General features: G+C 39.4%; 1 protein-coding gene across 1 annotated transcript; it reads left to right on the top strand.

Annotated features, from left to right (window-relative positions):
• Positions 1–1,208: 1,208 nt before the first annotated feature.
• Positions 1,209–19,736, top strand: MXRA5 (matrix remodeling associated 5). The gene is given in 8 exon segments (XM_015848776.2): positions 1,209–1,743; positions 3,363–3,578; positions 7,190–7,319; positions 7,719–8,109; positions 9,398–9,970; positions 9,973–14,370; positions 14,995–15,895; positions 16,926–19,736. Coding segments are annotated over 8 exon segments (8,718 nt in total). The 5' UTR covers positions 1,209–1,546; the 3' UTR covers positions 18,838–19,736.
• Positions 19,737–25,535: the final 5,799 nt, after the last annotated feature.

Raw genomic sequence — 25,535 nt, forward strand, 5'->3', positions numbered from 1 at the left:
CTGGACTGCTTTTAGGAGTTCCCTGTCTTTTTTGAACTGGGGAACCCAGATATGGAGACAGTATTCTAAATGTGGCCTCATCAGGGGAGAGCAGAGGAGGAGAATCACCTCCCTTGACCTGCTGGCCATGCTCTTTTTAATGCACCCAGGAAATTCAAACTCAAAAGTTCCACACCAAAACTCAGAGATTATGAGTGATCTGTGCTGATTTCTGCAGCCTCTGCAAGATCGAATTCTTTGTTGTTCAAGTACAGGTGGAGGTAATTGGTACACTGGGTATTTAGTGCACAGAAAATTGAGTTTAGCTAAAATCCATTCAGTGTAACTAGACAGATGGTGATAATCAAAATAGTCCTCTGTGGTACACCTGGGTGATGCTTATTTCACTGAACCAGAAATAAACTTCTATATACAAGAGAAACTGTTAATGCAGTATGCAAATTGAGGAAATCAATCAGGCTGGATATTAGGAAAAAAATCTTCTTAGAAAGAGTGGTCTGCAGTGGCACAGGCTGCCTAGGGAGGTGGTGGAGTCACCATCCCTGGACGTGTTCAAGAAACATATGGATGTGGCACTGAGGGACACAGTTAGTGAAGATGGTGGGGGTGGGCTGATGATTGGACGAGATGATTTTGTTGGTCTTTTCCAACCTTAATAATTCTATGATCTTGTGAAATCAGAATCACAGAATCTTAGAATCGTAGGGTTATGGTAGTGCTTTTTCCTGCACTGCTTTCATTGCCTCCCCATTCCAGTTTTCCGATTTTTATGTTTGCCCACATATAACTGTGTCTTTGCTCAAGCACGATGCAGGAGGAGACCGGCTGCCGGTCTCGGTGGCAGTGTTGTGACAGAACACCCTGAGGACGACAGTGGGGGGCTGCTTGTATATCACTGCGAGAGGAACAAACCTGGCACGTCCTGTTTCAGAATCACATAAGCGACAGAGAGCCTGGCAAACTTAGACAACATGTGTGTTTGCATTTACGGGCTCTCCGAGCCTTCCGCCCCCCGCTCCATACCGCAAACTTCCCCGACCTCCAGCTCCCGCCCCGGCCGGCTCTCTCCCCCTTCCCCGCAGCTCTCGAGCCCCCCCGCGGCTCCGGCTGCCCCTCCGCCCCCCGCCCCCCGGCGCGGTCCCGCCCGCACTCCCCCACCGAGGGGCCGCCCACCCCGCAAGAGGAGCCGCTCCGCCGCGCCCTGCCCTGCACAGCGCCCGGCGCGAGGAGGCGGCCGGAGTGACGGAGCGCGGCGCCGGGCACCCCTCGCCCCCCGTCCCCATGCGGCCGCGGTTGGAGGGAGGCTGCCGCCGCGGGAGCTGCGCGCCCGGGCCGCCCGGACAGCGGCGGGGAGCCGCCGTCACCCGCCCCCGGAGGAACGGGCTCGGCTCCCAGTAGCGCTGAGGACCACGCGCCGTGCGGGGACGGGCGACTCGCAGCACGGCGAAGAAGGGAGCAGCGGCACTATTCCCCCGCGCTGCCTCGCCCGTCTTATGCACATCGGGGGACCCCAGGAACGGCGGAGTCTTCTGCAAAATGACGGGCGATGACGAGCCCTAAGGCGGTGTCGAGGAGTGCCGCCGCGGGCTGCGATGTGCCCCGGCGAGTCGATGCCGAAGTGCCCGCGGGCAGCCCGCTAGGTGACGGCCCGCCGCTTCGCTCCGTGCCGCCGCCCGCCCGCAGCGCCCCGGGGGCATGGGAGCGGCGGGCGGCGACCGCTGAGAGCGCCGTGCTGGCCCGCAGGTAAGGAGCACGGGCTGCGGCGAGCGGGGGGCGGCGGAGGGGCGCCCTGCGGGCCAAGCACGGCGGGGAAATTCTTCCCTAATGGGAAGCATCTGCCCGCGGTGACGGGACCGAGGTGTAGGCGTCGATGGAGGCGTGAGGGGCGCCCCCGGGCGGCGGAAAGAGGCGGTGCGGCCGCGCCCGGACCCACGGGGCTCTGCTGAGGTCTGACGCGCGGCTTTGGGTCCCCACACAAAGCTGCTCGGACAGTTCTCCGTGGTTCCCCATCCCACGAGTGGGTGGGAGGCTTTTGAAAGGGAGTTTTGGCTGAGGAGAGAATTAAGGAACACGGCACCTATATAACCTCAAAGCAAATTATAAGCTGTTGGGTTTTTTTGTTTTTGGTTTTTTTTGTTTTTTTTTTTGTTTTTTTGTTTGTTTTTTTTTGGGGGGGGGGGGGGGGGGTTCAAAGTATGGTAAGTGTCTCATTAACTTGACCACAGATATTTGAAAAACGTCTTCATCTCGATGAGCCTCTCTTTTGAACTTAATGGTTTGCACATGATGCAAAAAAAATGATGTAAAAAATGTCTCACTAGCTGGCAGATCTGAGAAAAGCTTACTTTTATACTAAAACCAGTGACTAATGGAACTAATAATCTCCAGCAGAACTGTCTTTCCCTCTTTGTCCCACTGTTATTCAAGAGCAAGAATGCTAAATTTCTGAGTTGTTTGCCTCTTTGTATGGCTTTAATCTGAACAGCTCAATGTCTTTTGATGGTGGAGATAAGAATAGGGAGGCAAACTTTCTTCAAAGCTAGGCAGCTTCATCTGTACTGGGACATCTGTACAAGTTATTTCATTTTCAGACGTGGCCAGTGCTCAAGGTGCTCATCAACAGTTGCATTTATTTGCCAGTTCTGGCATAGTGTGCCTCTTCAAATGCCTCTCCATGAGCCTAGCCACTGGGCTTCACCTGTGCTGCTCTGAGAATATGAACCTCAGTGCTGATGGATGCGGAGCTGTTATGGGTACAGACTTCCTTGCTCATGCTTTCTCCAAGGGCTGTGCTTGTATTTCTAAATCTAAACCTAGTTTGCAAGTTAGGGACCTCAGGAGGTTGATTTGTACAATTTTAGGTAGTTTTCTGATGGGATAAATAACTTGTATGAAAATGATTTCTCCTTCTTTTATCGACTGTAGAGGGAGCCATGGCAACTTGCTTGATTGAACTAGATGTTTCCTTTGAGATTCTGATTTTTAGATGAGTTGAACACTAGCCTTGGTGTGTAGAGCAAGCCCACAAAGTGTATTACCATAAGGAGACAGAAGAACATTAGTAGAATAGGTACTGAAATGTTACGGGGACAAAAAAAAAAATAAAAGTTGACTTTGAAGTAGCAAGAGACCTGGGTGAAATAAAAACTCTTTCCAATTAAACTTTGCCTTAATTGCCTACAGACTTTCTGGGAGGCTGCAGAGCATCACAAAGTGTATTCAAATTTTTCAAGGGATTAAAAAAACATCGTTTCTTCTCTCTGCCACCCCCACCCCCATCCCCACCCCCTTCCCCCCTTTTTTTTTTCTTTGTTTTTTTCTTTGTTTTTTTGTTTGTTCCCTTGTGTCACCGGACAACCCAGGAGAAGCGAGGCAAGGCGAGCCGACGAGATGCGGGAGAGGGCCGCGGTGGGGGCACTCTCCGTGGTGCTGATCCTGGCTTTGGGGCTCCCGCCGGGCGCCCTGGCCTGCCCCCACCCTTGCGCCTGCTACGTCCCCACCGAAGTCCACTGCACATTTCGATCCTTAGCAGCCGTGCCGGCAAGGATTTCTAAACATGTGGAAAGAATCAATTTTGGGTTTGTATTGCAGTTTATAGCAAACAGTTTTATGTTCTTGGTGTAGAATCCTGGAATGCTTTGCACACGTGTGGCATTCCAAAATCTTTGTGTGCACTTTTAAGTAGAATTGCAGGTTGTTGTTACACCCAGACAATATATTTCAAACACTGCAATTACTGGCATGAAGGGAATTTTACTGTAGGTTCCATGTTTCAAAGAAAAGTTCATTTTTATTTTTATTTTTAAATATTTTTATGGTGGTTTCAGTTTTTATGCTGCCACCTTTTATTGACAAATAGTACATGCATCTTACAGCTTTTTATTAAATCTACTATGGGATGTCTACTAAATAGTATAGTAAATGGGATATATTAACTGTTATACCTGATACACAAAAACGAAGTAGAAGTAAAATTCTCTACCATTTTTGGACCACAATGAGAAGCTATACAGTAAAGACAAATTATTCCATAGTGCTTGGGGTTGTTTGTTTGTTTGTTCGTTTGTTTTCTGTGATATAAGCAGACATCAGTGCTTTGGGGAGAGAGAATTCAGGCTCCAACTCACCTTTCTCTGAGTCCTGCCAATTCACATCTGTCTATCAGACTACAAAATAAGAAGGCAAGCTGGAAAAGATGCACATGAGCCAACAATGTGCACTTGCAGCCTGAAAGGCTGAAAGCCCGTTATCCTGGGCTGCATCAAGAGAGAGAGCCTCCAGGGAGAGAGACTGTTCCCCTTTCCTCTGCCCTCATGAGGCCCCATTTAAAGTACTGTGTCCAGGCCTGGAGCTCCCAACACAACAACGATGTGGAGCTGTTCAGATGGGTTGGAAGGAGAGACACAAAGACTTATCAAAGGGCAGGAGCACCATTCCTATGAAGAAATGCTGAGGGAGCTGGACTTATTCAGCCTGGCAGAAGGCTTAAAGGAGACCTCATTGCAGCCTTTCTGTTCTTGAAGGGAGATTATAAACAGGCAGGAGACTGACTTTGTAAAAATTTAACAGTGACAGGAGAAGGGGGAATAGCTTTAAACTAAAAAAGGGGAGATTTAGGTAAGGTGTTAAGAGGAAATTCTTTACTTACAGAGTGGCAAGGCGCTGAAACACATTGCCCAGAAGAGTTCTAAATGTTGCATACCTGGAGATGCTCAAGGCAAGATTGTATGGGTCCCTGGGCAGCCTGATCGGGTGCATGGCAGCCCTGCCCATGCAGGAGATTGTAACCAGATGATCTTTAATGTCCTTTCCAGCCTAAGCAATTCTATGATTTGGTGACTGCTGACAGTCTGTATATCTCAAATGTGCTGTGCCATATGTGCCATTGCATGATACAGCATGGTAAAAAGGCATAGTCCTCTTCTGCTTGTTGTCAGAACTGCCTCACTGGTTGGTATAAACTCCTTCCCCCATCCTAAGGCTTGTAACTTACGTCTGATACATGCTGAATGATAGTAGGGATCTTGATTTATTTTTTCCTCTGCAGTTAAAATGTCTACCCACCAATAGTTTGACCATCTAAAATCTGATATTATTCTCACATTCCTAGGTACTCAGTAAATCTGTACTGCAGAAATCTGTTTTCATTCAAAATTTTTCAGTCATCCTGGAGTCAAATCACTGGAATTAATGTTAGGATGATTCATAGCTGTCTAATTTCTACAGTACAGAATGAATGTCCAATTGAGTCAGTCGTATAACATTTTGTGATGTGAAGGATGTTCTCTCCTTTTTTTTTTTTTTTTTTTTTTTTTTTCCACAGACCGTCTGCTCTCAGTCTATTTATTCATAGTCCCCTCTGAGAAAATAAAATTTCATACACAAAGACTACTAATTTAATCTTAACTTGATGAACTTAACATGTGATTCTAAAGAGAGTCATTGAAGCAGATTCCTTAAAAGGTGCTTGCCAAAGAAGCTGCAATGCAGAGTAGCCAGATTCTATACGCCAGAATACGTCTCCAAGTGGCCTTATATGCCTCTTTGACTTTGAAATGAAAGTATTTTGGAGTCTGATCCGTAATCCATGTCCTTGTTTCTCTGACTTATTACTCCTAAGCCTGCCTAATGTTACATTTCTTTATAAATCCTGTTACTGAAGAGTGCATCAAGCTGCTCTCCCTCTCCTTGTCCTACACTGAAAACTATACATATTCAGTCACCTTGCCCCTATACATCAACATTCTACAGGAAATTCTATCCCTAAATTGGTTTTGAAAATCTTTAATAACCTTTTTCGAAGCTTCTAAATTGTGTAGGCATTCTGGAAGTTTTATTCTGTTTTATTTGTTTGTTTTTAATAAAAATACATTATTTGATGCTGCTAGTGTAAAAGTCCTTTCCAAATTTTTGTATTTTTGTTGCTACAAATGACATTTTCAGAAACAGTCTTACCTACCTGTTGCATTCCTCATTTTTGAGAGGAGATTTTAGAATATTTCCATTTTAAGGTGTTATGCATTTGGGATGTAAAAATGATTTGTTTCCTAAGTAGAAATAATTTAGGAAACTTTAATTTGTAATAGTTAAAGAAGGTGTTTTTTTAGTTGTCTCTTTTTTCTTTCTTTCTTTCTTTCTTTTTTTTTTTTTTTTTTTTAAGGAATTTTAGTAGGATGGCTGCATTATAAGTCTAAGTTGTCTGTAATAGGACTAAAAATACTGAAATATTAATCTGATTTTTTTTTTGTATATTTAGAATCTAAAGATAGATAGGATGATCTAAAAGTATTACCTTCTCAAAGTATTTACATTTTTCTGCACCTCTTCCCTTCATGCCAAGAAATAAAGTATTACAAGTAGGAAAAGATCTTTAAAATTGGATGCTTAATTTGGAGCCTTCATGCCCAGACTAGCATGTATGTCTGTTTTTGTGTCTGCATTTGGAAAACCTGAATGCAGAACTAGGCAGCCAAACTTAAGACTTACATGTTGGCAAATAAAATCTGACTTGTTAGTGCGAAGTGAAATCAAATAGTTTTCAAAAGGTAGATTTTCAGTACTACTAAAAAAAAAAAAAAAAAAAAAAAGAGTTTTTGGGCTCAAATTATATGATTGGAAGCTCAGTTCCTAGATCATATGTGTACTTAATTGATGCAGCCAGTTACTTGTTGTGGCAGTTAAGAACGATGTGACTTCCTGCTTCTTTTGCTGTTTGGAAGATATCCATTTTTAATGTCCTCTTTCCAAGTCTTTATTCATTTATTGTTAGATGCTGTTTTGGCAATACTGAAGCCCAGTTTGCCAGGCTCCATAGCATCATGGATTGGATACAGGCCATTAATTTATTACCATTCCATAAACTGAACTGCATGGAAAAACATACTGACAACTATTAGAACTCTAATGCCTATTTGTTACTCCTAGTTTTAAATTAAGACTAAGTGCCATAAATTGATTTGAAAGAAATATTAATGTAAACATGAGCTAAGTATACTTGGCCTCATAAAAATGTTTCAATTACTTCTGGCCCTTTGACAATGTGCTAAGATCCATCCAATTTTTGCTGAAAGTTAGGTTATACTGATTTTACATTTGCAGTCCATGATCATAGAATCATTCCAGTTGGAAAGGGATCTTAAAAGGTCATCTGTGTAAAATGTAACTACATTGTGATTTTTTTTTTCCCCAGGTTTAACAGTATACAGTCTATATATGAAAACTCCTTTGCAGGACTCACTAAACTGGAATTGCTTATGATACATGGAAATGACATTCAGAATATACCTAATGGTGCTCTGAAAGATCTTGTGTCTCTACAGGTAATTCTCAGGTCTTCATAGATTTCCTAAATTCCAGCTTCTATGAATAACTGAGGACAAAGATAAGTTTGTTTGGTTTTTTTGTGTGTGTGTTTTTTTTTTGTTTTTTTTTTTTAGTGCCTTTCTTAGAATAAAATTAACATTCCCCCTTCCCTAAAATATTGGAATTCTGTTAACTTTCCCTATGTCATGCTTGTTAATGTGAAATAATACTCAGTTTATTTTCCAGCTTTTGACCAACAAATCATTTTTTAGTGGTGCAAAGGATATTTGAATATATGAGGAAAACTTTGGAATGCTTGCTTGGATTTAGATACAAAAACAAAACTTATCTTTATTCTTTTTTTCTTTCTTTTTTTCTTTCCTTTTTTTTTTTTTTTTTTTTTTTTTTTTTTTAAGGTTTTCAAAATCAGTTACAATAAATTGAAAGTTATAACTGGCCAAACCCTCCATGGACTTTCAAGTTTAATGAGGTTGCATGTGGACCACAACAGAATAGAATTTATTCATCCAAATGCTTTTAATGGATTAACTTCTCTGAGATTGGTCCACTTGGAAGGAAATTTACTCCAGCAGCTTCATCCACACACCTTCTCAACATTTATGGTCCTTAATTACTTTAAATTGTCAACAGTAAGACATCTATACCTTTCTGAAAATGCTATTAGCACGTTGCCTGCAGGGATGTTTCAAGGTATGCCACTGCTGGAGAATCTTTACCTTCATGGGAATCCATGGGCCTGTGACTGCAATCTACAGTGGCTTCTTGATTGGAATGAAAATTCTGGAGGTAAGAACAAGATTAGAAATGCATTTTCAAGTCATAATATTAAAAAGGTTTTACATATGAATAGCTTTGTTACTTCCTGGGTAGCATGATGTCTATGTGCATTATGTTGCTGTGCAAAGGAAGGACTGTGGGAATCAGGTTTCCAAATTCCTCTTTAACTTTGAGTTATTAACTTTAACACAGTGTTATTTCTTGGCATTTCTTCGTAGACCACAGCTTTTCTGAGGGAAGCAGTTTACACCTACAACCTTGCTACTTTTTCAGAGGAATGTCAGCCACCCTTTAGGCTTAGACATGAGAAAAGTATCAGACTGGAACAGTTCTATACACATGCAGAAGCAAAATACTAGAAGCAAAAGAAAAAAATAAAACAGTTTTATAATGCCTGATTAGGAGTGATCAACATAACAATTATTCCTAGAAAAAATGGAATGCAGCATGTGTCCAAATTAGTTACGGAAGGCAACATTTCAAACTGTGGTGAAGTTAAACATAAATACATGACTGTTGTTTTCTAGACAAGAGTCTTCCTGGCACTGATAGATAGAAGGACACAATGCTATCATTTCCTGTTTTAATACTCCTCTGTTTAATCTTTATTTTTTCTTTACAGAGTTTGCAGTTATTTCAGAGATCAGGGAAAAAGTGACATTTTCATTTTTTGCTGCAGTCAAAACCTTGCAAGTGCAGAAACTAACCAGTAATTTTTAGTAGCTACAGCAGTTTTTTTTTGTGTATTGCAATATTACTACTGCTAAAAACCTCCTGGATATTTTTTTTATTGGAAAATTCATCATTTCTCAGGCAAATGATGCATTTTTTTGGAAGGTGAAATGGCCCTGTCTTCTTCAGTTGAGGTCAACATGTGAGATGAGCTGGTCGTTGTACACATGCAGGCTTTTTTACACAGCAACAATATTTACAGACTTCTAAAATGCTGCTCTGGACACCTCAGTTTCCAGTCATTTGATTCAGAAGGAACAAATCTAATTACCAGAATGACAGGGTAACCTGTCATTAAAGTAAGAAGAATTTGTGGTCAGGCCCATTCAACTGTGAAAACAAAAAGGAAGCATTTAAAAAAACAAAAAAACAAACAAAAAAAAAAAACAACAAAAACAAACAAACAAACAAAAAAAAACTATTGGCTTCGATATATCACCTGTCATGTTACACACTATGCTTCTCATGACATTTTACCATCTTGGAAATTCTCTAACTTTGGGACACAATTCTACAGCTTACCTGTATTTTGTTTTACTTCTTTAGTTTTTTTGTTTGCTTACAGGTGTTCTAAAATGCAAAAAGGACAAAGCTTATGAAGGGGGACAGCTTTGTGCAAGGTGCCACAGCCCAAAACAACTGCAAAATGAGGATATCCAAAACTTGAAAGATATTTCCTGTAGGAAACCTATCATTCAGTCCTTACTGAGGCATAATAGTAGCACTCAAGATGAAGAAGATGGTGAGAGTTATGAACTCCCTCCAGAAGTGTTTCAGTCTTCTCCATGGAACATTACACTGAATATGACTGATGAGCATGGCAATATAGTCCATTTGAACTGTGAAATCAAGAAACCAACAGGCTCTACCAAGATTCAATGGAATCAAATGCAGACTCAGGAGATTGATATAAATGCTACAATATTACTGGATTTTGAATGCCCAATGAATCGAGAGAACTATGAAAAACTCTGGAAGTTGATTGCTTATTATAGTGAAGTGCCTGTCAAATTAGAAAGGGAAATTATGCTCAGCAAGGAGCCTAAAATAAGCTATCGGTACAAGCAAGGCTCAGACTATGATGCTCTTTATTACACAGGTGTAAAAGCTCAAATACTGGCTGAGCCTTCCTGGGTGATGNAAACAGGCGCCAGAGTACAGGGAAAAAAGTGGTGCTATCTTTTTTTACTGTGTTTTCTCAGGCAATTCATACCAAAGACACAAGGCAGCAAAGAAGCTGGGTAATGATAGAGCAAAATCAAAGCACGAGGAAAGCACAGAGTGTGGTAGAAGGGTCAGAGTGTCAGCTGAACTGCAACGTGAAAGCCTCTGAGCGTCCTTTCATTCAATGGCTCTTTCCAGATGGGACAAAACTGCAGGCACCATTTAATCAAAAGGACAGTAGATTTTCCATTCTCACTAGTGGTCAGCTAGTAATCAAACCAGTGAGTTACACTGATGCTGGCTTGTATCACTGCATTGCCCAAGTGAGAGATGATGTGGATGTTATGGCTTACAGGCTTCTAGTGCAGCCTCCTGCTATTCAAGTAGCTGATTCAGATATAGTGAGAGTTGAAAAAAGTGTTGGAGATCCCATCATTTTGCCTTGCAGTGCAATTGCCAGCCCAGAGGCACAATTGAGCTGGATTCTTCCAAACAGCCAGGTACTTAATGTTTTGTCAAACTCTTCAAAAGGATATGTGTTGGACAATGGTACTTTGCTTATTCCAAAAAGCCACGTCAGTGACAGTGGTCATTACAGATGTGTGGCTGTCAACCAGCAGGGATCAGATCAGTTTACTGTAAGAGTGACAGTAAATAAAATGGTGTCTGACAGGTCATTTAAAAGGATAAAACTGAAAAAACGCACACGCTCAAAAAGCTCAATAAAAACAAAAGTGCGGGTCATAGATGATGGAGAAGGATCAGGCACAGGAGGGGTTGATGAATTCCCACGAAGAAAGAACCACCTGAAGGATAGGGAGATATCCTTTAAACAGAAAAGTGACCAGATGCTGGAGGCTCAAATTAAAAAGGGAAAGAAAGGCAGAAGGAAAATGAAAATTTGGAAAGGTACTGATAGAACCCAGGACAGCAATGTTGCAGAAGGCCGGAGAGCATTTGAATCTCGAAGGAGAATTAATATGGCAAGCAAACAGATTAATCCACAGCACTGGGCTGACATTTTGGCAAAGGTCCGTGGGAAGAACCTTCCTAGAACAACAGCAGCTACAGCCATTTTGTTAACAACTGCTTTGCCATCAGACATGCAAGAAACTACTCCTATCCCTCATCCAGTAGCCATCCCTCTGCCTACAGAGTCAACAGCTGATGTAGTAGATTCTTCTGCTGATGCATCAACACTGGGTGAAAACGAGCCATTCTCAGTCACTGTTTCTCACAGCAGTAAAGCATTTTCAGCTTGGTCCACAATAACAGGGCTAGGAACTGGACACTTCTATGACCAAAGAGCTTTAAAAACACCTGCAAGTATACACTCTGTAGAAATCCCTGTATCAGGTCCTATGTTTGTAACTCGGCAACCTCAAGGCCAGAAGCATCAGGATGGCAGGGCTGATTCTTCAGTTGTAGTCAAAGAAAATATTTATGCTGTCACTGAAGAACCTTTGTCAAAAGAAACAGTGGCCAACTATCTTAATATTCAAAGTAGTTCACTCAGAGTGGAACATGTAGATGCAACTGTATCTTCTAAGTCAGAGGAAAATTCTGCTTTTACTGAGCTACCACTTGATGCTTCTGTCCAAGCTGAATCTCAGACTGTAGATCTTCATAGTGTCTTGGAGACAAATGAGAGACTGAATGAAGTGGATCAAATGAGTGTCAATAGTATAATTTCACCACCTTCTCAGCTGGGTGACATCATCCCAACAGATTCTGTAGGCTCCACTGCCATTTCTTCATCTGTTACAGTAAAAAGCAATGATTTCATACATGAACACAGAGATGTATCCACTGCTCAGACAAAAATAGCAGATTTAAGTACAACTTCTCCAGCTGTTATATCCATCAAGGTCCAGAGCAAGGATGAATTGGAGGCCCACAAGAGTACAGAGACTCAAGAAGGCATGTCCAGCACTTACATAGAGAGTTTTCAGGGGAGAGAACAGAGAAAGCTGTCTGCTCCAAAAACAGATCCCACATTTGTTTCACCAAGTAGGAATGTTCCTCATAAAAAAACAGAGGAGATAACTGCTGCTTCCACCAGCAAATTGACCACTGCTGCCACAACATCAACACCCTATAGGAAGACAACACCTTCACTAGTTACTCAGCATGCTAGGAAAAGGCCTTACGGGAGAAGGAGACTGAGACCAAATAGAATCCGACAAAGAACAAAACCTTTTCCCCGAGTTGTTCTAGCTACAGAGGCAATGCCTAACATTCCAGGAACATCTAAAGTTGAAGCTGTGACCAAAGCTTTCTCTGCAGTACTTGAACATCCTGATCTTAAAAGCAGTGTCAAAATACAGGTTAAGGAAGAGGAGCATAGGGAAATCACTCCTTCATTAGTTACTGATCCAGTTGTGTTAGAGAAAATGACCAAAACTGAAGAGGTGGTCACAACTTCTTTCTTTAGGCCTACTACTTCTCAACCTGAAAGAAAATACATGACGCACTCTGCTTCTCCTGAAACCTTGGTACTTCCAGTGACTGAACCCATTACAATTTTGTCATCATATGTCGTGCATAACACAGGTCCCACAAAAGAGTCAAGTGCACCTCTGAAACCAGAGCAAAATAAAATGCCAACATTTGACTCATTAGAGAATGTATCTGAAGAGAGGAGCCTTAAAGCAGATTCTAAAGCTTCAGATAGTGAGGCAGAACTATCAAGTACAGCTACCTCAGAGTATAGGAGCAGCTTGACATCATCTACGAAATCCAGTTACCCAGAATCTCAAAAAGAGACCATCACTTTTCACTCAGATGTTGTGGCTAATGAAGCCACTGCTGGAACATTCCAACTGATGTATCCTACCGCTACAGATTTAAGTATTCCTTCTGATGCAGTGGAAGTTCTTGAAGATGTCTCAGATTCAGATGGGTTACAGAAGCCCACAGTATTTTTAAAAACACCAGCAATAACAGAGCCACCCCAGCAACAAGAAATCATGTCCTTGTCCTCCTCCTTCAGCACAGTGGAAACTCAAACTTTTCTAGCTCCAGAAACAGAAGTATCTATTGTGCCTCATAATGGGGCAAAAACATCTTCCTTGGATAAGAAGGAAACAATACCAAATGTATTTCCCACTTTTCAGACATCTGAAGAGCCTCATACTACACACAATGTCTTTATTCCATTTACAAAACCTCCTACTCTTCCTCCCCCCCTTTCAAGCACTTTACATCATTCTGTTCATTATACTGGCAAAGACAATAAAGCCTTCAATCAAGAAAGGTTACCAGCAGTAAAACAAATTGAAGCAGAAAGTGAAAGAATGGTGGTGAGCTCAAGACAGAATGTACACCCTACTCCCTTCTCTGGCCAAAACAGGATTAGCATACAGTCTAAACAGGAACAGTTTAAAGAGGTGTACACTAGCAGGTCAAACAACAGTTTATTGCTAAATCCAAACCTTCCCCATGCACCTGCTGGAATGATACCAAGCCTAAATCAAAGACTGCCAGTTGTGCCTCCAAAGCATGTTCCAGTAAGAGGCACAGTGAAGCCTCCATATGTGGTAACACAAGGTTCATTTCGTTATTTTATAACACATCAGCCACTTCACTACACAAACAAACCAGAGATAACAGCATATGCTGCACACACCATCCAGGACAAAAAATCTTTTACCTCTCAGAGAGAGGCAACCACCCCAACACAAGCTACTCCATTTCACAGAACAAATACATTCCCTACAAGCAAGTTTAGTAATCAGGGTCAGAATAGATACAATATTAATTCAAGATTTTTTGGTAGTAACTATGTTCCAGATAACAGAGGCACAGCAGGGAGACTACCAGGTCAAGAGATACCCTATTATCCCAATTTCAGGGTGCCATTCCTGTTCAACAGAACAAGGATTTTACCTCACTTAGGTATACATCCTAAACCTGTGGTCCCTGGTCAACCAGTCCCAAAAGACATAAATGAGAAGAAGGATGCCCAAGTCTCCCCTCCTCAGATTAGAGTGCAGAAAGCTACAGCTGTTCCAGTGCATTCACACACCACAACCACCACATCACCTCCAGCTGTGATTTTGAAGATAACCCCTCCAGCCTTTTACTCTCAGAGCAGAAGACCCCAGATATCCACTACAGTTCAGCCTCTTCAGCCTTTTAAAAATGCCCAGTATCATCAAAAAGTTCCATCTGTGCCTTATGTGGGGGCCATTACATCACACAATATATCTATAATACAATCTTCAAGCAATTTCAGGACACCTGGAGAAAGGCCTAAAATAATCACAAAAGGATCTCAGAGCATATCCGTCCTTGCTGAAACAGATGCTCTTATCCCTTGTGATGCAGTAGGGGAACCTAAGCCTTTTATTACTTGGACGAAAGTCTCTACAGGTAAGACAGATGAAAAGGTTTTCTTCTACACAGTTTTAACAGTGTATTACTTGGGATTTTACATAGAAATGCAACATAAGTACTGGAATAGTCCAAAACAATGAAAAAAAAAAACCAAAAAAACAGAATATTTTGTCTGTTACAGTATAGATAAAATGATTAATTGCAAGCAGTAGCGACAGATAAAAATAAGTTAGCAGTACTTGTAGTAAAAGAAAGCTCTAGCATTTAATGATTTTATTTATTTATTTTTTATAAAGAAGGGATTATTCACAGCAGTTGAACTTATGAGAAAGCTCGTGAATAGTGTTTTGTTAGCTTTGCTACCTTAAATAATGGTGTGTGTATTATCTCTATAAGCAGAAGAGAGATTTTCTGAAGATCTAATATGAAGCACAGAGCCTTTAAATGGTCCCATACTGCAAGTACTTACAATCTAGTATGGTTAGGTCTGAACTAGAGACAAAGACTATGGACAGTGTGAGAAGATGTCATGTCATCCATCTGAAGATGTAGCTGGTGTTAAGTAATTCTGTTATCTTCCATAAGCCTTCTTTAGTGCAGGGATGCATGTCTAAAAAAACAACCCTTTGCCTTTCTCTTTCTTTCCTCTCATTTTCTCAGGAGCTCTAATAACAGCCAACACCAAGTTACAAAGGTTTGAAGTCCTGAAAAATGGTACCTTCCTGATCCGAAATGCTCAGCTTCAGGATCGTGGACAGTATTTGTGCACAGCTCAGAACCTGCATGGAGTAGATAAAATGATTTTTGTGCTCACAGTTGTAGCCCATCAGCCCAAAATTTTACTTTCCCGCTACCAAGATGTCACTGTCTATTTTGGAGATACCATAGCAATGGAATGTCAGGCTAGTGGAACTCCGAGTCCACTCATTTCATGGATTTTCCCAGACAGGAAGATTCTGCAGACAGTCACTACTACAGAAAGCAGGATAATGCTTCATGAAAATCGAACCTTATCCATCAAGCAAGCAACATTTTCAGACCGGGGAGTGTACAAATGCATAGCTAGCAATGCTGCAGGAGCTGACAGCATTGCAGTGAGGCTCCACATTGCAGCCTTACCTCCCATCATTCAGCAAGATAAGCAAGAGAATATTTCTTTGCCCCTTGGTAGCAGTGTTAATATCCACTGCACTGCCAAAGCAGCACCTTCGCCCAGCATCCGTTGGGTGCTCTTTGATGGCACACAGATTCGACCTTCCCAGTTTGTCAATGGGAAATTATTTGTTTTTCCCAATGGAACTCTTTATATTCGCAATGTCTCCCCCAAGGACAGTGGGATCTATGAGTGCATTGCTGCCAACATGGTGGGAGCTGCCAGGAGAATAATACAACTTCATGTAAAGAAACAAGCATCTAACGCTAAGATCACTGGGAGCTCTCCTTTGAGGACAGATGTAACATATGGCAGCATCCTACATTTGGACTGTAGTGCTTCTGGTGATCCATGGCCTCGGATACTATGGAGGTTACCTTCCAAAAGGATGATTGATTCGCTACACAGGTAAACTACTGTTACAGGTGTTGCAACTAAATTTGAATTGAACAAACGTTAAGAAAAGGAACTCATGTCTGTTGAAGCTTCACTCTTGCCTTCTGTGAGTTCTGAATTAGACCTAAAACATTTAAGGAAGAATTTGAAACAACCTCAAAAGATGGTCAAGTTGTAGTTTAGCATAACTTTCCTGAAAACAGCAGTACTCTTGAAAAGTCAGCTTCAGGTGTTCAGGGTAATTTGCCGCTATTAGTAAATGTAGCAAGAAGTCCAGTGCCAAAAATTCTTGTTTCAGTGTGTGTAATTGCATACTTAGAGTTTGCATAGATGCATACTTCCCCCAGAAGGACTGGGTACATTATGTTTCACTTTTACTTGTATTTAGCATTATACACTGTAAAGATGGGACAAAGAAATGATAACGACTTAAGTAATCATGAACATTTTAACATCATTAGATAAATTAATGTTACCTTACTTAAATGTTATTATGCTCAAAGTAATACCTTCTCTAATGTTCCTTATTTCAAGTAAAATTCTGCTCTTTCAAACAACAAAACTGTCCTCAGACTTCGCTAAAAACACAGTTTCTACTCTATAAATTCTCTTTGAGAACTGTAGACATACAAGAAATGTACTGAAATTTAAATATGCAATTGCCAATAGCTTTCTTAATGGTGGAATGTAGTCAGCATATTTTTATTGGGCAAACAGTGTATTTGGATGATCTATGGATGGTACAAAAATTACTGTTTTATTCTCTCCTTTGATCTCCTATGGTCAAAATAAAGGAGTAATATTAAAGTCATTGCACAAAGCAGGGTAGAATTGTTTGGTTATGAGTCAGTGGAATTCTTTTTTTCCATTTTCTTTTCATGTGATTGTCTTGGATATTTCAGACCATCTAATTGTCTTAACAACAGCTTTGTTCCTGTGTTTCCATCTTGTTGGATTGCAGTTGTTTTTCTTCAGGTTACACTTAGTAATTACTTACTAAAATGTGATTTTACAATTCATGTCCTCTTTTCTTTTCTTACAGTAACTTGGAGACTAGAATCAAGGTATTCAGCAATGGGACGTTGGTTGTCCATTCAGTTACAGATAAAGATGCAGGAGATTATTTGTGTGTGGCTCGCAATAAGATTGGGGATGACTATGTGGTCCTCAAAGTGAATGTGATGATGAAACCAGCAAAAATAGAACACAAGAATGAGAATAACCACAAAGTCAAGTATGGAGGTGACCTGAAAGTTGACTGTGTAGCTACTGGTCTACCAAATCCTGAGATCTCCTGGGGTCTGCCAGATGGCAGCATGATCAATACCTTTATGCAGTCAGATGACAGTGGCAGCCGGACAAAGCGATATGTGGTCTTCAATAATGGAACCCTGTATTTCAATGACGTTGGACTGAGAGAGGAAGGGGACTACACATGTTATGCTGAGAACCAGATTGGGAAGGATGAGATGAAAGTAAGGGTCAAAGTAGTGGCTGAACCAGCAACTATCCGAAACAAAACCTATGCCATTATTAATGTACCCTATGGTGATGTTGTCACAGTAGCATGTGAAGCCAAAGGAGAACCTACTCCCACAGTAACTTGGCTTTCCCCAACCAACAGGCCCATTCCTACTCAATCTGAAAAATATCAGGTATATAGAGATGGCACCCTCCTCATCCAAAAGGCACAAAGATCTGACAGTGGTAACTATACTTGTGTAGTGCGGAACAGTGCTGGAGAAGATCGGAAAGTAGTATGGATCCATGTCAGTGTTCAACCTCCCAGAATCAATGGGCATCTCAATGCAATAACATCTGTAAGGGAAACAGCCTTCAAGGACAGCAGGAAGCTTATTGACTGCAAAGCTGAAGGCATTCCAGCTCCACGGGTCCTGTGGGCTTTTCCAGAAGGAGTAATCCTGCCAGCCCCCTACTATGGAAACAGGATCACTGTGCATCGCAACGGTACTTTGGACATCAGAGGGGTGAGGCAGACAGATGCGGTGCAGCTTGTATGCATTGGACGGAATGAAGGAGGTGAAGCAAGACTGATTGTGCAGCTCGTCATCACAGACCATTTGGAGAAACCTTCTTTCAGGGACCCCGTCAATGAAAGGATCACTGCCATCGCTGGGCACAGCATCAATCTGAACTGCTCGGTCCAAGGGTACCCTGAGCCCACCACAAGCTGGATCCTTCCCAATGGCACAGAAGTGCTGAGTGGCAACCGTCTGCACAGATTTTACCATAAGCGAGATGGAATCTTACACATCAGTGGTCTTTCCACAGGGGATGCTGGGACATACCGCTGTACAGCCAGAAACCCAGGTGGTTATGTGGAACGGGTTGTCTTCCTGAAGGTGGGACTCAGGCCAGAAATCAGCAACCAGTATAACAACCTGGTGAGCATCATCAATGGAGAAACTCTGCAACTCCATTGCATCACCCAGCCAAATCAACGGGCACAGATCTCCTGGACACTGCCCAATGGGATGGTCCTGGATGCCCCCCAGGCTGTGGGTCGCTTCTCCCTCCTGGAGAATGGCTCACTGACAGTTCGTGAAGCTTCTGTTTTTGACAGGGGCACTTACCTGTGCAAGGTGTCCAGTGACTATGGCACTTCTATTATGAACGTGCCTGTCATCGTGATAGCCTATCCCCCCCGTATTACTAGTGAGCCAGCACCTGTCATCTATGCCAGGCCTGGAAATTCAGTAAAACTGAACTGTATGGCCATTGGGATTCCTAAAGCAGAAATAACATGGGAGCTTCCAGACAAATCTCATCTGACAACAGGAGCTCAATCCCGTCTGTATGGAAACAAATTCCTCCACCCTCAGGGGTCATTAGTCATCCAGCAGTCTTCCCAAAGGGATGCAGGATTCTATAAATGCACTGCTAAAAATATACTAGGCAGTGATTCGAAAACAACTTACATACACATATTCTAACACTAAAACGAATGCCTTTGGCTGAGCGCTAGAGTTCCGGTCACTGCCAAGCAAGTGCAAGGAAATTACTGTTTGCAGCCAGGAAAGATGATGGCAGAAAAAAAAAAATAAAAAAAATTAATTCTATTTCCATGCAAAATGCATTGCTTTTGTACTCGGCATAATAGTACTTCCCTGCAATAGGAGGAGACAGTAGATGTACCTAAATTAACACATTGGTAAAGCTCTTTAAATTGTTAAGACAATGTGATGTGTTTTTTCATGCTATCCAGTAGCATTTGAGACCTGAAGTACTCTGTTTTTGTCAATAGTCCAAAGCTATTCCATGTTTTAACAAGCACCTTAAAAGCACCAAAGAAGTATTAACTGCTAATACATGAGCTGCAGTGATAGAAGTGCTTTAGTATTTTGGAAAAACATACTTTTCTGTATCCCCTGCAGCGCTTTTACATAATCTAGCCTTATAGAATATGATTACTAACTTTTCTGTTTGTTCTCTTATCAGCTCTTCAAATCAAAGACTAATTTAGCAAATAAGAATGATCTATTTTAATAAAATTACATGCTGACATTAATTACCATAACATACAAACAAACCTTTTCCAGCTACTATGGATGCTCCAGTCAAATCATCCATTATATATTTTATATATATATTTTTAAATCAGACTATGAGACTAGAAAGAGTAATGATGAATTTGGTCTCATTTTATAAATTATTGGTCTTTACAAGACTCTGATACACTACAGTGTTTTATAATGTTAAGGTCAATATACTGTACTTTTTATAATAAAAATATTTTCCAAAAATTGTATTCATTCGTTTTTGTTTGTTTATTTTTTGAGGAAATAGTGATCTCAAGACACTGAGAATACAAAATTAAATCAGAAAAACAGAATTCAAGTCTGGTTATACATACTCTTTTTCTTTGTAAACATGATTTTTTTATAAAAATACAACACTTCTGTTATATATAATTCAGAATACATTTATGTATAGATACTTAAATACTTTTCTTTCAATCAAGGATGGTTATTTATATAATAGTAGTTATATAATTATAAGAATATTTATCTGTTTTGCTGTTGAAATAATTGTTACAAGTATCTGAATATGGCCACATTTCCACTCCGAATTTTGAAAAAGTTTAAAACATATGGATTATTAAACTTCTGATTGATTGTAAGATTTATGCTCATGTTTTAAAGCAATGGTAAGGAAAAAAAACCAGCTTTCTTTTCCTGTTGATTACAACATGATGGCAGTAATGTATTCAAATATTTACATTTTCTAAAAATGTAAACTTAATGATTATCACATAACATGAGAAAATATTAGAGAGAATTTACTTATAAGTTGGTGCAGGGTAAAACATTGGGTTTTGAAGCATGATGTACTGAAGTTGCACTTATGTTACTCAAATAAATAGCACTTAGTTGTATTTTAACTTTTTTTTTTTTTTTTTTTTTTCCTGTGATTTAAATCCTCGGTCACTAAATTAACAAAGCAGTTGAGGAATATGTCTGAATCTTGGCAGGGAAGTTACTGCTCTGTAAGGAGCTAATGAAGAAACAGACAAGTGTTCAACGACTTCAGCGAGACTGTTGACACGGCCTTTACTAATCTTGTTGGTTTCTTTTGAATGTATCACAGATTTGTATGTCTTTAGTTACTCTGCTTAATTTTAAAACTTTATTTATAGTAGTTCTTATAAAATAATAATATAATGTTTTATAATTATATATCTTTTAAAGGGACTGAAGTTCTTATGGTAACATTTGATCAAAATCGGGAACTTTTATTCATTTTTCTCTTGAATCTTCATTTAATATTTTAATGAATTTAGAAATATTCTGGGATGCTTAATGACTCCTAGATTATTCTATTATGCAAAAAATAATAATGATCTAAAATCAAATGTTTTATCCATTGGGATAAAATGAAGTGTGTGATTCATGAATTTGCTGCCAGTAGATGTTTTGGAGGCATAAGAAATGAAAGATCTGGCTTTAGAATTCTTTATTCAGGTCAAGACCTGCATGTTTGCAAAATTCCCTCAGAATTGGACGTGACGTTTTTTTATGTGTTATAATTTCCGCTGTGTTTACCTTTAACCTTTCATGAAACCATATTACCAGTGAGAGACCTACAAAACGCAATTCTCTTCCAAAAGAATTATCACTACAGCTTAACAAATATCAGATGAATACATTTTACATTCAAGCAGTGTTTGGCCATATCTTCTGCTGCTCTTAGGCCTAAGTCTGGATGTCACTCCATATGTTAAAATATTCATTAAATGAAGGTAGTCATGGTACTACGAATATAAATCATAATTATAAATATTTCCATAATTATATGAAAACACAATAAATAAATAAATAAATAAATAAATAAATAAATAAATAAATAAATAAATAGAAATCGCATTGCTTTGAGAACATTACACTTCACTAATTTTTTTATTCAGAATCTCTCCTTCATCTTCCAGAACAATCAGGAGGCATGCATTCAAGGCCAGTGGAGCTTATTTTTTTTTTCCATTTTCTTAGAGGTGAAAGGAAATTGAGTTGTTCTTGGTTTGAGAGTTTCACAATTTTTCCTTGATTAACCAAAGTAAGTCCTGCATTGTTTCCATGGAAAAAAAATGAAAATAGAATTAAAGAATTCCTTGCATTTTTGCATTGAAAATATATTTAAAAAGATTTATCTGACTTCTTTTTTGGAGAAACAAAGTAACAAAATGTTTCATTACAGCTGTGTTGACTACAAATTTTAACTTGTTTTTTATATACAATTTGTTGCTTTGACTATATCAAAGAGAGTTTTTTTTGCGACCATATCCCTAGTACTACTTACAACCAACATAAGCAAAGGTGAGAATGTAGGCCAGAAAAGCAAAAAATAAAAATTAAAAGGAATTAAATAGAGTGTTCATTGTTTATACCATCAAGATCTGATGAGATCCTAAAAACACCAGCCAGTTCACATTTTAGTGATTATCTTCAAAGGCTCATGAAGGCCAAGTGAGGCACAAGAGGACTGAAAAAAATACTAATGCTGTAGCTGAGAAAACATAAAACAGCTGAATTCTGGTATCAGTAGAAGTATTTTGTTTAATTCATTACTAAACAATCTAAGAGCATCTGTAGAATTACTCAGTGATAGGAAGCAGCTGTTCTGCTAGTTTCTACCGCAACTCATGTCAAAGCAAACTAGTTACCTTCTCATAAGAGTAATTATCTCAGAGAATGGGAAGACAGGATTGATATATTAAACACAATTTTTTATATAGTCACACAGGATGCTCTCCTCTCTAAACTAAGGAAATATGATTTAACTATTATTAAGTGAGAGAACAGATATTTTCAAAATATTTAAAGAGAAGTCATGAATAATGGGTTATGAGTTATGCGAACATGTCAGCTGAGTCCAGCCCAGGTTGTTTATTCTTGACCAGTACTGCTCCAAATTTTCAGAGGTATCAGCTACAGAGAAGACATTCTGAAAATAGGTGGGTAATAGAAAACTTGAAGAATTTATAGCACAAAGAATAAAATTATGATTCCGAATGGTCTTAGAGGAGTTAAATGACTGCAAACTGATGAATTTAATTCAATAAACGCAAATTCAATAATTTGACTCAAAAGGCCAAAGTTGAATAAACAAATAGCAAACAATTGGTGAGGAAGGTGCAGGAGTGGTCCAAATTATGATATTATTTCAAACAAAACATCACATTGAAAGGAGAGTTATGTGAGACACCACAATGGAGAGAATAGAGGTAATTATTCCCTTCCCATCCAAGCTGAAGTATTAACAGAAAATTGAAAGGAATCCAAGAAAGCCAAGAAAGTGCTCTAGGGAAGTTAAGGATAATTTGAAATTAGATTCAGGAACAAAAACAAAAACAAAAACAAAAATAAAAATAAAAATAAATAAAAACAACAAACAGCAACAACAGAAAAAAAAACTAAATGTTATCACAGCAGTTAGTTGTATGTATGAAAAGTGATTACAGAACTGGCAAACAGCCGTTTCTCAGTCTCACTGAGGTTAGTATGAGAAATAGTTGAGTTAATTTACTGCAAGCTAGCTATAGGTTATATAAGAAGAAAACTGTTATTGTAGTAATAGTTAAGCACTATTATTATACCTGAAGTTATTGTAAATTTCCCATCTTTGAAGACAGGTAAGAAAAGTTCAGTCAGATATCTGTTACAGTCAGTATCCTTACTCAGTGAGGAAAAGAAATTGAGAAATCTTGGAATTCCTTTAGCATCTACATTTCTTTCTTCTTTACATTTCTTTCAGAGTAAATGCTAACTATTAGAAGCACTATAGTAACTACTAAAGCACTGATGAAAAAAGAATTTTTTGCTAGTTTTAATCTACACCCATGCCTTGTAGTTATGTAATCTTCATGATAATCTGTGAAGGGTTCTTAATGGTGGAGTGTACAGCAGATATGGACACATAATAGGTACGTCCAATTGAAAATCATCTATATGGTGGTAATCTCATGGAAAGATTTTGAGAAGTAGCCATATAGCATAGAGGCAGTAACCCTCTGTTCTTCAAATAGTTTAGTTTATAAAGGCATCTCACATTACACCACTCATAGAGCTGCACAGAGCATAAACAAATAACTGCCAGGCCATTAGGTATTTATTTTGCCTAACTTCCATTTTATTTGTCAATAAACAGAAAGTATATTTTCAAATGAGCATTCACCATATTTTGAATTTCCCCAAACCTATACACATCTAGCTGGTACCTTCACTGTTACTAATGTGATGTAATAGAGAGTATTTTCTCTCTTAATGTTTTTCACTGGACCAGAGTGCATTCCAAGTGATGAAATACAGTTTAAGATTTTGCAGAGAGCAATTAACACCCCATTTATCATTCTCAGAAGAAAATGCTCCCTGGAAAAGATAAACAATAAGACAGAATCCATTGCACACAGCGAGGAAACACATGAAGGAAACACATGGAGAATTAACAACTTGTGGTAGAAATAGTGGGTTGTTGGTTGTCATATTTTGATGTATAAAGCTGAAGATTGGTGTACACATTCTAAATGTTTATGTGATTTTTCAGCTACTCATTTTCTAACAAAGGATATTACTTTTTCCCCTGAAAACCTTTTATTGCTGGTTCAGTCCATCATCAGTAACTCTGAACAATTAGCAAAATTGTTAATAACTTTGCTAGAACATGAAATACTTAGCAGGGATGAAGAGCAACACAAAATGTGAACCTTCTCTGTGAGCACTCTCACTGATGTTATGTTGGGTTTCTGAGATGATGTAATAGAAAGAAATAGGGAATGCAATAGAGGGAGGAGATCATAATTGAGGACATTCCTGTCATGCTTCCTTTCCCACAGGCAAGATTCAATGTCACTCTTGAAATGGTGAGAGTGATGCATCTGACACCTGGGGTAATGTTATGAAGAAGATGCTGTGACAGTGGTCTGCAGCTGTGTACCACCTACTAAGCACTTGTTTGAATGTAGGGCCTCCATAAAATGAAATATATCTGCTGACATCAGTACTGGACTATGGCTTCTTCCCTCCTCCATGTCTCCATTTATTAAGCACAGCTGGCCATAATATCAAAGAATGTATGTGTTTTTTGTGTCTAATGGACCAAATCACCAAGTGGGAACTGCTGGTGACTGGATATGGGATGCAACGGCGTGAGTCTTGACAGGTGTGGGGGTGGAATGTCATGAGATGGACTGGCAGATTATAAAATTAAAAGAATTAGTGGTGCTGTCAGATATAATTGCCTCCTATGGGGCTCCATATCACTCAAAGCACACCTGGCATCACATGTATATTGTATAGCTCTTGAACTAACAACACATTCAAGAGGCTCACAGTTAACTTTACTGAACCACTGTACTCTTGTATTAAGAACTTATTGGTGTTTCACTGGAAAAAAAATATGTTAATGGAGAAAGTGAACAACACTTTCATTAACCTGGGGAAAAATACCTGGCAATCAAGGACAATAAATACATAAAGCTTTTGTAAAGCAAGCAAGTAAAATAGCCTACTGAAATGATTTGGAAAATACTTGGACCCCAAAATGTATAGTAAAAAAAAAATAAAAAAATCTCATGTTAATAATTTTTCACTTAAAATAGTCCTTTTTTGTAAAAAAGAACATTGATATTTGTTACAAGAGAATTTTTCTTATAAAAAATTGGTATTCATCTTTAATAATTAGTGTTTTAAAAAAACATCTGTGAAGTTTCCTCATATCGTGCAAGACAGCTATTAGATCAATAAACTTTAAAAATACTGCTAGCAATTTGTTTAGAACCAGAAAAGAAGTCTTGCTAGGCTAGCTAGTGACAGTATTACTCTGTTATTGTTACAGTATCCATGGAAGGTGGGTGTACATAATTACTTGAGAGGCATGTTAACATTCTGTAACATTAACCTGTGTCATTAAAATAATTCATATACACCGTCTTTGGATCTCATGTCTGTCACGCAATATGATGTATGTGTGGGCAAGAGGATTACTTACAAGGCAGTCAGGAAAGGTGGAGTGACCTGATTTAATGGATTGCAACTACCAACTAATGCACTGTTGTGCTTTCTCTGTTTCAAAAGAAATTTTTCCCTAGATTGCTTACAGCATCTATTTTGTTTAATGTTGATTTGCTCTGTCTGTTCAA

Source organism: Coturnix japonica, chromosome 1 (assembly GCF_001577835.2).
Source record: "Coturnix japonica isolate 7356 chromosome 1, Coturnix japonica 2.1, whole genome shotgun sequence".
Lineage (NCBI taxonomy): Eukaryota > Metazoa > Chordata > Aves > Galliformes > Phasianidae > Coturnix > Coturnix japonica.